The following is a 14,648-nucleotide window of genomic DNA, read 5'->3' on the forward strand; positions in this document are numbered from 1 at the left end:
CTGTGGTGTGGTGTTAAACACCATAACCTTGGTTTTACCAAGGTTCACAGACAGTCCACTATCCTCTGCAAAGTTGTGCAATGCATCTGTCTCTGCATGCCCTCTAGCGACTCTGATATCAACACAATATCATCAGCATATAGTAATAAAGGGATCCATGTCCCTGCTAGCTGAGCGCCTCCGTTACCCTCTCTGTCAATGTAGTCAGAGACCTCATCTACATACATACCAAAAAGTGTAGGGGACAAAGGACACCCCTGCTTCACTCCAATAGTGGAATGAACAATGTCAGAAATCCCCTCAAGAGTGCGTACGTGGCCAGTCACTGAGCCGTATGAAGCCATGATCCCCCATATGATCTCTGTGGGTACTCCCAACTTCAGTAGCCTGTGCATCAATCTGGCCCTCGGCACTGTGTCAAATGCTTTGCGGAAGTCCACAAAGCAACAGTACATCCGTCTCCCATGTGCCCGACCCTCCTCAATAATGGCTCTGAGTGTAAGAATATGGTCCAAAGTGGAGAAACCCCTCCTGAATCCAGCTTGTCCTGCTGCTCGTATGCCCTCATTTTCTGCCCATTTACTCAGTTGTTGTTCAAGAATGGATGCATACAACCCTGCCAATGTGTGCCCTATCATAATAGTACGGTAGTTCCCTGGCACAGTGGGGTCCCCTGCCTTGAAGAGAGGTACAATAGTAGATAATCTCCAGGACTCGGGTAGTCCCTCACACATGACACGGTTAAACAACCGCGCAAGAACCTCTGACAATAAATCTCTGGCATGTATCAAGTGCTCTGTCACCAAACCATCATGATCATATGCTATCCTAGTCCTCATCCTGTCAATGGCATTCTTCACCATCTCAGTGGTAAAGAAGGTACTAGTGGCTAGACATGGTTCTAGAGGGTCTGGTAATGGTGGTTGCCCAGGTCCTGTATATAATGATGTTGCATACTGACCCCAAATCTCTGGAGAGGTAATCAGTGGAGGAGGTGAGTGCTCATGGAAGAGACGCCAGGCCTCACCTGAATCTCGACTCAAAAAGAGCTGATACAAATCACATTCCATCTGGACTAAAAAGGCCTGCTTCTTCCGTCGCACTAAGCGCAGAAGGGCAATCCGAGACTGTCTATATGTAATGACTCCAAGTATAAGCTCGCTCTGAATCTAAACTCTCATCTCTCTGCATTCCAATTTCCTCATCATACCAACTATTCTGAGGCATGTTCCCAGAATGTCTTCTCTGATCTGGTTGAGTGTGTGGGTATGCCTCTGCTGCAGCCCCATGCAAGATCTCCGTAATAAAGTGCTGATCTCTTCCATTGTATATACAAGCTCGGCTGCCCGCATCCGTCTGTAAATTTCTTCCACATAAACTGAATCCGCCTCTGGTGTAAAAGTATACCGTGTGTGTGCAATCCTCCGTGGTGTCTGAGAGGCACTATACTGGAAAGAGACTGAAAAAGTCAGGAGAGCATGGTCCACTGCTACTCCAACATGCCTAAGGCCCACACTGAGATCCTAAATATTAGAGATGAAGCTCGGTGAAGTCATGACATAGTCCACCGTACTGGCCCCATGTCTATGTGAAAAGCATGTGAATCCCCCAGACGAAGGAAAACTCTCTAAACCATTAAGTATGGCCAGACCATGCATAGTCGTCATCTCCATGAGGTATCTCCCATACTCTGTGTGCTCTCTATCCTGTGAGTGTCTATCAAGTCCCATCTCCGATATATCCATCTCTCTAAGCATCTCCTCCGAGGTATCATAAAATACCGTTTGGGAGTTGGCCGTCCTGGCATTAAAGTCTCCCAAGAGAATGATATCTCCATCTCTAGAGAACTCCCATATGTCATCATCAAGTATAAAGAAAGGGGATTGCCCTCTAGGTGAGGTATAGACCGATGTACTAGGGGGAAAGTAACATATAGCAATGTATAAGAATCTGCCTGTCTCAGCTCTCAGTCTCACCCACATGTATCTCGCCTGGTCATCTCTTCGGACAATCTGTAATAGCGGCTGCAACTCCTCCTTGAATAAGACTGCTACCCCTCCTGGACCTGGACTCCCATGCTGGGATCTAGCGTCTGGCCGACAAGCTGTCTCCCATAAATAACCAGTCACATTTGGCAACGACTGTCTAGATTTTTGATGTGTCTCTGAGTAAAAGACAATGTCTCTATCTCTGAAGCTATCCTCAAAGGCACCCACATCCAGCCTATATGATCCATTACAATTCCGTACCGCCATCCGGAGTGTGGTCCCATATGTCTCGCACCGTCATGCTGTGCGTTTTTCCAAAACCACTACTTTCCCTCCTCTATAAAAGGCAATTTTTCCCTTCTCCCTTGCTGCCTTGATCTCTGGCATCAACTCTTGCATATGTGCTATTTGTGCTGAAGTAAGGTCATCCCCCATAAATATTCCAGTTTTCTTAAGTGCTGGTCTCTTCTTCAGGAATTCCTTCCTTGTTTCTAAAGTCGGGAAACGCAAAATAAGTGCTTTCTCTTTGACATTTCCCTTCTCATCCACTCCCTTCTTTCCTACTCTCCAAGCACCTGTGTGCATAGGTTCCGGGATGCCCATGCGCTGCAAGAGTTCCTTCACTTCGTCTTCTACATTCTCGGTGTCTTTGATACCAGTAATACGCACATGGAGGGCTCTAGTCCTCCTCTTCTGTTCCTCCTCAATGGTCATATTGATGATGGTAGAAGTCTGTGCGGCTTCTGGCGTCCGGGCCTTCTCTTTCTTTGCACCTTCAATCCATTTTTCTGCTTCATCAACTTTATCCTGTGTTTTAGAAAGGCACTCCGCCCATGAGGAAGCCTTTTTCGAGTTTAGTTCTTCCCCTTCGCGCAGAGTTTTCGCCTGCTCCTTAATATCTTCGAGCTCCTTTAACATCGAGGGCTGGTTTCCCCCTTCCGTTTTGGGCATAATTTTGCAAGCTGCAAGTTCCCCTTTAAGCTCTTCAATCACTGCATCTTTTTCCTTCATGCGCTTTTCCACATTGGTTTTCCAAGATTCAAAGCTTGCAATTGCCTCATCCAACTTTTTCTGCATAATACATTCCATTACATTCACTTCTGCCCGCATTAGAGCCTGCATCTCCACTTTCACAGATAGATACATCTCATCATGCTTACCAAGCATCGCTTTATCGAATTCTTTCCTCATGTCTGCATACATAGAATTCTTATAACTCTCTGCGTTTGCGTACATCTCTTTCCTGATGTCATCTCTCATAAAGCTGAGCTCAGATTTAATCATCACTTGAACCCTCTCCATCATTAAATCATCTTGGATTCTGACGGTTTTCCCTGCCCGCAATGAGCTTGGCGAGAGTATGCTATCACTGTTCCTCCGCTTGAATGTCGCTTTCATTTTTTGTGGGGTGGTGAAGCCACTTGCATCACCATCCTCGGCTGGTTGGTCCATCCGAGAGAGAACAAAGCGAGCACTGAGTCAAGGCCCTCACCAGCAGAGGTCTGGCCTCCGCCCTGGTTGGCCTAGCCCTCGTCACCAAGTCCTCGCCCTCGTCCTGGCTGACTTGACTGCTCTCGTCCTCGCCCTGGCAGGCTGGTCTCGTCTCGTCGCCCTTGGCTCTGCTAGCCCTCGCCCTTGGTAGGCAGCTCGCTCTCGCCCTTGGCAGCAGCTCGCCCTCGTCCTTCAGAGGTTAGGGCCCTCGTCCTCGCCCTTGGCAAGCTGCTCCCCCTCTTTACACAGGACCAGCAGCTCGACCAGGTCCAGCAGCTCGCCCCTCGCCTTCGACCAGCAGCTCGCCCCTTACCTAGGTCTAGCTCGTCCCTCGTCCAGGATCAGCAACTGGTCTCTAGCCCAGGATCCGTAGCTCGTCCCTCGTCCTTGCCCAGCAGCTCATCCCTCGTCCCTCGTCCCTCGTCCAGAGAGCTCAACCCTCGTCCTTCGTCCAACAAGTTGGCAGCGCGAGAGGTGGCCAGCCGGTTTGACTCAGCCTGCTCGCCTTCGCCTCAGTCTCCTCCCCTCAGCCTTCTCGCCCTCGTCAGCCTGCTCGCCACAGACTGCTCGCCCTCGTCAGGCTGATCGCCCTCATCAGCCTGCTTGCCCTTAGGCTGCTCGCCTCAGGCTGCTCGTCCTCGTCCTCAGTCTGCTCGCCACAGTCTACTCGCCCTCAGGCTGCAGCTCGCCTCAGGTCCAGTGAGGCAGAGAGAGAGAGAGAGAGAGAGAGAGAGAGAGAGAGAGAGAGAGAGAGATTGATTGTGTTTTTGTAGGCAGGAAATCTAGCGAGGAATCTAGTAGGTCTTGTAGATGATGAAGCAATTGACCTACTTACACGGATGCTATCGTTTGATCCTGCAAGACGATGTACTGCTGAGGAAGCGTTGTCTCATGCCTACGTACGTTGATCAGAGAGAGAGAGAGAGAGAGAGAGAGAGAGAGAGAGAGAGAGAACAAATGAAATGAAATGTTATATTAACGTCTTCAAAAGGCCAAAATGACCTATGAGCCCAATCTATTACAAAATACTGAATCTGATACCATGTCTTGGTACAAAAGAACTAGAACACAAACACTACTACTACTAGAATCTATCCTCATCTGCACTCTGAATATTGAGAGAGTATGGCCCGAATCCTCTATTGTAGTCTCTGTCGATGCTGTGTAGCCCCTCTCCTAAATCGTGGCCGTCTGGATCTTTGTAGCTCAAGTGCTCGATCGATGCGACTGCCGGTAGTGGTCGAATGAGTGTGGGCCGAGCTCTGCAATGATGGCTGCTCCTCTGGCTGTTCCATATCTAGTGAAAAGAAATCTGTACTCTACCTCTGGGACTATCTCGCTTTAGCTCTCCCAAGTAAAGTGTCTCTATATCTGTGTAACTCACGTAGATATAGCCCAAGACATCTCCGATCCTCATACCTCATGACCCTAGAGAAAGGACCGAAACCCTCTCTGAATAAGCAGTGGAAACGGCCCCGTATCTCATAGTACACTATGCAATGACATATGTAATATAGCTTTGTCTCTGGCTCTAGCTGCCATAAGCTGCATATCCTGTTGTCTGCTGGTATCCCTCTGAATCTACCAGTCTCAATCTCTAGCTGATGTGAGGATGTGCGTATTTGACCAATGGCACACCGCAAACCATGAGACATATGTGTGTCCATGTAGTTGGGTTGAATCACAAACCCATCTCTTGTAAGGTGGAGAAGATGCTCTCTATAGAAAGCCATCTTCGTGCCCAACTCCTATGGCGGCTCTATCCATGCCCTCCTGATATCCAACTGGATCAGGTTCTGACGAAATCTCCACCAGAGAGAGAGAGAGAGAGAGAGAGAGAGAGAGAGAGAGAGAGAGAGAGAGAGAGAGAGAAATGAAATGAAATGTTATATTAACGTCTTCAAAAGGCCAAAATGACCTATGAGACCAATCAGTTACAAAATAGTGAATCTAATACCATGTCTGGGTACAAAAGAACTAGAAAAGAACTAGAAGTGGAACAAAATACTACTACTACTACTACAATCTAAAACTACGTGGGTGTAGCAGCTGATACAATAGGTACCCGGTAAACTGGATGTAACAGTGTGTGAAACAAAGATGGAAGAAATGGTGAGGATCCATCCTCATCTGCACTCTGGATGTCGAGAGAGTATGGCTCGAATCTTCTGTTGTAGTCTCCGTCGATGCTGTGCAGCTCCTCTCCTCAGTCGCGGTCGTCTGTATCTCTGTAGCTCCAATGCTCGGTCGATGAGAGTGCCGGTAGTGGTCGAATGAGTGTGGGACGAGCTCTGCAGTGGTGGCTGCTCCTCTGGCTGTCCCATATCTAGTGAAAAGAAATCTGTAATGTGTCTCTGGGACTGCCTCTCTCTAGCTCTCCCCAGTAAAGTGTCTCTATACCTGTGTAACTCAAGTAGATATAGTCCAAGACATCTCTGATCCTCATAACTCATGACCCTAGATAGAGGACCAAAACCCTCTCTGAATAAGCAGTGGAAACGCCCCCGTATCTCATAGAACACTGTGCAATGACATATGTAGTGCAACTCTGTCTCTGGCTCTCTCTGGCATAATCGGCATATCCTGCTGTCTGCTGGTATCCCTCTGAATCTACCGGTCTCAATCTCGAGCTGATGTGAGGATGTGCGTATCTGACCAATGGCACAACGCAAACCATGAGACATATGTGTGTCCATGTAGCTGGGTCGAATCACAAACCCATCTCCTGTGAGGTGGAGAAGATGCTCTCTATAGAAAGCCATCTTCGTGCTCAACTCCTGAGGCGGCTCTATCCATGTCCTCCTGGTGTCGAGCTGGATCAAGTCCTGACGAATGAGTCTAGTGATCTCCACCCGTGTAAGAGACAGCGAGGGTGCCTGAAGAGAATACTGGAAAGGGGGCAACCTGTCCATGGTGAAGCCATGCGTCTGAAACCATGAAGTCATCTGTGCATACCAGCATGAAGTGTCCCCCTGTAGAGCTAACTGTCTGGAAGACTCAAGGGCCAATCTAGCATATCTGTCTCTAGTAGTATCCCATAGGCTGTGCACAAAGGACACTGATCTGGTAAGCGCCTCAATCTCCATGGGGGGGGCAGCTAGCTCTGCTCGAATGATCGCGTGAGGTACGGAGGCCTTGGCTCTAATCAATCGGGAGATCATAGATACCAAGGGCCTCTCCATACGTCTCCAACCATCCTGGCCTACAGAAGGTCCCCATACCTGTACCCCATACATCATAGCTGAGGCTACTAAAGTATCAAAGAGCCATAACTTTGTCCGAGGTTCCTGGAACTGAACCTGCGAACACATCCTCTCCAAGCCTCCCAAGGCCGCATAAGCTCTGGTCAGTCTAGTCTTTGCTGCTCTCCCCAAAGAAAACCTCGGCCCAGTGAAGACTATCCCAAGGTAAGTGTATGCATCTGTATACTCCACAATCTCTTGACCATACGTGAAGGTCGGTGCCGATCTCCTGATCCACTGCGGTGTGGTGTTAAACACCATGACCTTGGTTTTACCAAGGTTTACAGACAATCCACTATCCTCTGCAAAACTGTGTAATGCATCACTGTCGCTGCATACCCTCTGGTGAGTCAGAGATCAAGACAATATCATCAGCATATAACAACAATGGGATCCACGTCCCTGCCAGCTGGGCACCTCTATCACCCTCTCTGTCAATGTAATCAGACACCTCATCAACATACATACCAAATAGAGTAGGAGACAATGGGCAACCCTGTTTCACCCCGATAGTGGAGTGAACTAAGTCAGATATCCCCTCTGGGGTGCGTACATGTCCCATCACTGATCTGTATAAAGCCATAATCCCCCAAATCAACACTGTGGGCACCCCCATCTCCTGCAGTCTGCGCATCAGTCGAGCTCTCGGTACCATGTCAAATGCTTTGCGGAAATCCACAAAGCTACAATAAATCCGTCTCCCATGTGACCTGCCCTCCTCAATGATAGCTCTGAGTGTCAGAATATGGTCAAGAGTGGAGAAACCCCTCCTGAAACCTGCCTGTCCCTTTGCCCGTACACCCTCACCCTCTGCCCAGTTACTCAACTGCTGCTCAATAATGGATGCATACAATCGTGCCAGTGTGTGTCCAACCATAATAGTGCGGTAATTTCCAGGCTCTGTAGGATCACCTGCCTTGAATATAGGCACAATAGTAGACAACCTCCAAGTCTCAGGTAATCCCTCACACATGGCACGATTGAACAACACTGCAACAACCTCCATCAGCATATCCCTAGCATGTATAAAGTGCTCCGCTACTAGACCGTCATGATCGTAAGCCCTCCTGGTCCTCATCCTGTCAATGGCTCTCTTTACCATCTCAGTGGTAAAGAAGGTGCTCGTAGGTGGACATGGCTCTGTAGGATCTGGAAGGGGATCCTGCCCAGGAACCGTATATAACGATGTCGCATACTGGCCCCACACATCAGGAGAAGTAATCACTGGGGGAGGGGAGTGCTCATGGAAGAGTCGCCATGCCTCGCCTGAGTCTCTACTCAAGAACAACTGATACAAGTCTCGCTCCATCTGGGCCAGGTAAGCTCGTTTCTTCTTTCGCACAAGGCGCCGGAAAGCAATCCGCGACTGTCTGTAGGTGATGACTCCTAAATGAAGATCCCTCTGAAGCTGGGCTCTCATCTCTCTGCACTCCTCATCATACCAACTATTCTGGGGCATGCTCCCAGAATGTCGCCTCCGATCCGGTTGAGTGTGTGGGTATGCCTCTGATGCTGCATCATGTAGTGTCTCAGTCAATAAAGTAGTGCACTCCTCTACTGAGAGGCCTGGAGCAACTGTGCATAGACGATCCCAGATCGCCTCTGTATAAACCGAGTCAGTCTCTGGTGTAAATGTATAACGGGTGTGTGACCTGCCTCCTGATTTCTGGGCTGTACTAAACTGAAAAGATACGGACAGTGTCAAGAGAGCATGATCCACTGCTACGCCCACTGGTCTGGCTCCCACCGTGAAATCCTGAATACAAGGAATAAAGCTCGGCTGTGTCATAACATAGTCCACTGTACTGGCCCCATGTCTGTGTGGAAAGCATGTGAAGCCTGCTGCTCCAGGAAACCGCTGTAAGCCATTAAGTATGGCTAGCCCATGTGTAGTCGTCATCTCCGTGAGGTATCTCCCATACTCAGTCTGCTCTCTGTCATGTGAGCATCTGTCAAACCCCAGCTCACCCACATCCAACTCTCTAAGCATCTCATCTGAGGTGTCGTAGAAGACTGTCTGACAGTTGCCCGTTCGAGCATTGAAGTCTCCTAGGAGGATGATATCACCATCCCTAGAAAACTCCCATATATCATCATCTAGAATTGAGAAAGGCGACTGCCCTCTGGATACAGCATATACTGACGTACTGGGGGGGAAGTAACATATAGCAATATATAGAAATCGACCTGTGTCAGCTCTCAGCCTCACCCACATGTATCTAGCCTGATCATCTCTCCGTACAATATGTAGTAGTGGCTGTAGCTCCTCCCTAAACAACACCGCTACTCCTCCTGAACCTCTACTCCCATGCTCAGATCTCGTGACTGTTCTGTGGGCTGTCTCCCATTTGTATCCCACCACATGTGGCAACAGTTGGCCAGGGGCTTGGTGAGTCTCTGAAAAGAAAACAATGTCCTTGTCTCTGAAACTGTCCTCAAAGGCACCAACATCCAACCTCATAGACCCATTACAATTCCAAGTCGCCATCCTCAATGTGGTCCCATAGGTCTCGCACCGTCATGTAGAGCGCCGCTCTACAATCACCACCCGACCATCTCTGTAAAAGGCCATCTTCCCCTTCTCCCTTGCCGCTTGAATCTCGGACATTACTTCTCTCATATGCGCAGGTTGTGAGAGAGTGAGGTCATCGCCTAAGAAAATACCTGTCTTCTTGAGAGTAGGTCTCTTCCTCAAGAATTCCTTCTTCTCTTCCAATGAAGGGAAGCGTAGTATGAGAGCTCTTTCCTTTGAAGATTCTCCGGGGCCCTCACTCTTCTTGCCCACTCTCCATGCCTTTGAGTGTGAAGGCTTCTCCACCCCCATCATTGATGTGAGGCTTGTGACCTCTTTTTCCACATTGTTTATGTCCTTGAGGCCGGTTACCCTCACATGTAGAGCCCGCACCCTCCTTCTTTGTTCCTCTTCGAGGGTCATGTTGATAAGAGTGGGTGTACAAGGAGCTTCCTTACCTTTCCCTTTCTTGGCAACCTCAATCCATTTTTCGGCCTCCTCTACTTTCTTTTGCGTTTCGGATATGACCGCGGCCCATGACTTCTTCTCCTCATTGATGTTGTCAATTTCTTCCCTCAAAGAGGGCTGAAATTCCCCCTCTTCAAGCCCATTTTTTGACCGTGTTTCCAACACTTCTTTGTGGAGGTCCAAAATGCTATTCTCCAACGTGGCGATCTTGTTGAGAAGATGATCCTTCTCGTCCTTCCACCTCTTCTCCTTTTCTTCATTTTCTCGGAGGAAAACGGTCTTCGCGTTCCTCCAATCTTCCATCTCTTTTCTCCATGCTTTCATTTCCAATTCAATGATGGAAATTCGTTTGGAGTGAAGCATATATTTGAGTTTGCTTGTTGCCATAGGTGAGGTTGGGGATGACATGAGAGAGAGAGAGAGAGAGAGAGAGAGAAGAGAGGATTGATGTTTCTAAAGTGCAGAAAATGCAGCAAACCCTAAAACGCAGATCTGTCCAACAACCCCCAAAAAAAAAAAAAAAAAAAAAAAAAAAATCTAAAACAGTCGCGAACCCTAAAATACAGGTCGCGAGCCCTAAAAACAGGTCGCGAACCCTAAAATACAGCAGCAAACCCTAAACGAAAGCATGGTAAAGAGAGAGAGAGATGGCGTGATGAGAGAGAGAGAGAGAGAGAGATGAAATGAAATATATTAACGTCTTCAAAAGGCCAAAATGACCTACGTGACCAGAGCGTTACAATGTGGTGAATCTGATACAAAGTCAAAGTAACAAAATGAAATGACAAAATGATAAAATGATAAAATAAAAGTACTATGGGATCCTAAACTGGTAGGCGTGAACTAAGCAGCTAGCTGGGGGTAGCTGAATCACAAGTCACAAGAAATCTAGCATCGGTCGCTGGCGGATCTCATCAATATCCTCCATGGACAGCAATCTGACCGGGCGTCGTGCATGTCGGGCCAAAGTGATCCAAATCCTCTAATGTAGCCTCCGTCGATGCTGTGTAGTCCTACGCAGTCGCGGCCTTCTCGATTTCCCCAGCTCAGTCGCTCGATCGATCAGTGTACCTCTTGTGTGAGGCGACAAGATCTGCTCTGGTAGTAGCTCCTCTGGGTGTCCAGTGTCTGCTCTAAAGAAGTCTGTGATGTGTCTCTGAGACTGGCTACCCTCTCCTCTCATCAGGCTCTCTCTCAGAGAGAGAGAGAGAGAGAGAGAGAGAGAGAGAGAGAGAGAGAGAGAGAGAGAGAGAGAGTATATTTACGTCCGCAAAAGGAAAATTACACCATCATCATATGATCCAAATATTCAATACAAAAGACTAGGATAACAAATGCTAAACATGTGAACAAATAAGGGAGCCAGTAGAGCCAGCTCATAGCAAAAGAGAGAAGGAGAGCAACTCATACAGCAGCTTCTTACAGACCGTTTCTGACCATGACCCTCTAAAAGAGTAAATTCTATCCTCTCCTCTTTGTTGTATGGCTCCTACTTGCAGGATATGCATGGGTGTACTATATTTGTCACATGCCAACCAGAAATTATATATTAGAAAATTTTACTTTAATCTATTTTGTCCTCGTAGACAATTCACGTCTGAATGCTTTGTTGCAGCTGCATGTCTCCTAGGTCATTTTCCCCTTTTGATAACATATAATAACACCATCATTTTTTCTGCTTCCTTTCTCTAGTTCTCAAGCTATATGACATCGTGTATGTTTGAAATTTGAATGTCGGGCTTCATTTTATGGACTACTGCTCCACTGTATTGCATTAAATTTTCTGTGCATCATGCTTAGCATCCAACTTTTTATTGCCCATTTTGTGTGATCCTACCAGCTAACCATAACAACTATGGCCATGATGCGGTTCGCTGTGTCAAATGTGATGAACAGAATCTTGTGTGCTGAGAACCACAAACTAAATCATCATTGCAACAAGTGTGATGCCTACATACATTCCAGCAGGCTACCATTGATAGGTAAAGCCATAAACTGTCCAGTTCAAATTTGATACTAAGGTCAAAGTCACTAGTAACTAACCATCCGCATTTCTTGCCACATTACATGATGATCAGCTTTGCATGCACCTTAACAAAAAATGATTTGTACTCAGGAGAAGCCTCACAATTGCACAATCAAGGTGTCCTACATATGTTCCAGCACCTCACAAACTCTGCTAGGTTTCCTGAAAAGCTGTTTGGTTGAAAATTTCTGCACTCATGATCGACCCATGACCCATCAAAGTGAAGTATGCAACCTAATATAGTGTATAAAAGGAAATCTATCAATCTTAATTTACAATTCCACTTTGTCATTCAATCAGCCATCATTAACTCCAATACCCATGGGTACGTGAATAGTCAACCAATGTATAGAAACATTCTCAAATGAAATTAAATTTCATGTAGCATGAACAATGAAAGGAATCTTTGTGAAACACATCACAAGTGTAAGCAAGAGTTCCTCTATTTTTCAAAAATTATTTTATTGCATGCGCTTGCTAAAATTTAACCTTTGAGGATAAGCGCAAATTACCTTCAAATCTTCAACACGCAGAAGATTTAAAATCATATTGTAAGTCAATCTGAATTGTGACTCCAGTTTTGTAGGTGTCCCAGTAAGTAGTCCCTTGAGGTCGACTTCCTCGGGAATTTCATCCCAGCACATTATAATGACTGTCCCAACCTAAGCGCAAGAAAGTGCAACATCATTTTCCTGTGAGCCCAATCAAGTTGAAATTCCTGAAAATCATAGCCACCCTAAGAATAAACTGCAAACCTTGTCAAGACCCCTTCGCCCAGCTCGGCCAGCCATTTGTGTATATTCACCCGGATAGAGCTGCCGGAATGTCTTTCCATCATGCTTTCTAAAACTATGGAAGGCAACCTGCAAGACAGTAGGACCAATCAACTGTTTTGTAGAGATTGCAGAACCGGTGTTGTGGGAAGGCTAGAAAACATTATTCCTTTTGGGTTACAACTTGTCTTATCTTACATTAGAGAGTAAAGAACTTATGCAGCTTGCACTTAGTAATGTAACTTGTCTTATCTTACACTTGCACATGCCCTGCTGCGAGCTCCTAGTGTAGCTCATATAGTAAAGTGAAAAGACAGACCCAACGTTCTCAATATATGAAGACTTGTGGATATTTTCTAGGAAAGTGTCATGGTTGTGACTGAATCACAGATACGTCCACAAGTGTGCATGCCCTACTCAGGCCGAGCAAAGAGAGATGAAGCATCGTCAATTGATCGGCGATGCAACAAAGATGATGCTCAGTTTTGCAAAGGATCCGAAATTGGCAAAATATATGAGCGAGACTTCTTTTCAGGAAGTGCATGCGCAGTGGGAGAAAACCACAACACCACCCCCGAAACCCGCTCTCAAGAAACCTTCTGATCAAAAGAAATATTCACAGAAGGAATTAAAAGAGGTGGTTGATGCACGGATTGCTCAGCTTTTTGACGCGCAGAAGAAAGCTAAAAAGCATGGCAAAAAGTAGAACAAAGACACTGACTTCCCGGGTTATTTGGGTCGTCAGTCGACATTTGACAAGCCAAAGAAACAGAAGAAGCGTGTTCGATTTGAAGAAGTACCCAGTTCTTCTTCTTCTTCCAGTTCTTCTAGCTCTTCAGATTCGAGCGAAGAAGACTAAAAAGGCAAAAAGCGAAGCAACAAACAACGCTTCGGAAAGGGTAAGAAAAAGGCGACGAAGTCTAAATCTCGCCCAATGAGTGACAGTTCTACAGACGACTCGTCTACAGACACTTCAGACTCTGATGACGGCAACTTTTATGCGAACAAGAAGAATTTTTATAAAGCCAACCAATATGACTTTCTGGAAGATAAAAGTAAGAAAGTCCGAGAGTTTAAGGAAGGTGGACAGTCGATCAAATTTGATACTTTTTCAGGATACAAAGATGCTTTGAAGGCTGTCTTTTATACAGCAGTTTGACATCGGTTTCGCAGGAGGACGCTACTCAGAGCACTCCAAGATTCGAAGAGCTACCTCTTACTTTAGGGGGAATGCTCGAACTTGGTGGTCCACGCTTCTTTTACACAAGACTGCGCCAGTTAAATGGTTGAAATTTAAGAAGCTTTTTATTTCTTCTGGCTGACACAAGAGTATGAACGCGATATACGAGCTACTTGGAACCATCTTCGGATGACCAATAGGGATACAGTGGATGCTTATTGCGAGAGATTCTGGAGCTCTTTTCTACCGGCCTCGTCATTCAAGCAGATCTCGTTGAGAGGACATATTGAGCGGTTTACCTTGGGTCTACCTACAGAGATCCGAGACCACTGCTTGGAACAGAAGTCAGCTTCTATTCAAGAGTTGATCAGTCACGCGAAACGGGGCTTTGCCATTCACTCTGGCAGTCTGACCTACCCCACCGATGAGGTCATCACACAACGAGCCGAACAGACTTCAACGAATGAAAGTAGAAAGAGAAAGAGCAACCCAGAAAAGAAGGATGCACGACCCAAGCTTACTCCTGAGAAGAGAGCTCGCTTCATCAGGGAGGGGAAGTGCTTTGGATGAGGGGAATATGGACATATATCCGTGAAGTGCCCTAACAAGGCACCGAATGAACAAGATGAAGAAAGGCCAGAAAGTTCAAAAGCAGCTGAGAGACGTGGCAGAAAAGGCAGATAAACAGCAGAACTAGTACCACATGGCGTGGGACCTACATCAAATCAAACGAATGGAAGTACAAACTTTGCCGCTTATAGGGCAAAGTAAAGGTTCACGAAGCTCTTTTGATGGAGCCAAGGCCAAATTCTTTTGACTTGAAATTGACGGCTCGATTTCGAATTACGACCGACAGACTGACGCCATAGGCGTAGGTAGTTCGACTGGCACCCGGATACGGGATGTTGCCATTACACCGAGCATTGGCAATCTTCGTTTGCAATGACAGGGGTGTTCAGGGCACGCAA

The 14,648-nt window shown here is 46.8% G+C and overlaps 1 protein-coding gene across 2 annotated transcripts in view; it reads right to left on the reverse strand.

Moving 5' to 3' along the window:
• LOC147434214 (RNA helicase, ATP-dependent, SK12/DOB1 protein) overlaps window positions 1-14,648 on the reverse strand; it is a 233,370-nt gene that overhangs the window by 80,026 nt on the left and 138,696 nt on the right. For both annotated transcript variants that reach the window (XM_086490776.1, XM_086490777.1), the window contains exons 17-18: window positions 12,483-12,590; window positions 12,240-12,389 (exon numbers count right to left, since the gene is read on the reverse strand). In XM_086490776.1, coding sequence (XP_086346902.1) covers window positions 12,240-12,389; window positions 12,483-12,590 — 258 coding nt within the window. The remainder of the gene's footprint in view (window positions 1-12,239; window positions 12,390-12,482; window positions 12,591-14,648) is intronic.

This window comes from Adiantum capillus-veneris, chromosome 19 (assembly GCF_014529385.1).
Source record: "Adiantum capillus-veneris isolate H3 chromosome 19, ASM1452938v2, whole genome shotgun sequence".
Classification (NCBI taxonomy): Eukaryota; Viridiplantae; Streptophyta; class Polypodiopsida; order Polypodiales; family Pteridaceae; genus Adiantum; species Adiantum capillus-veneris.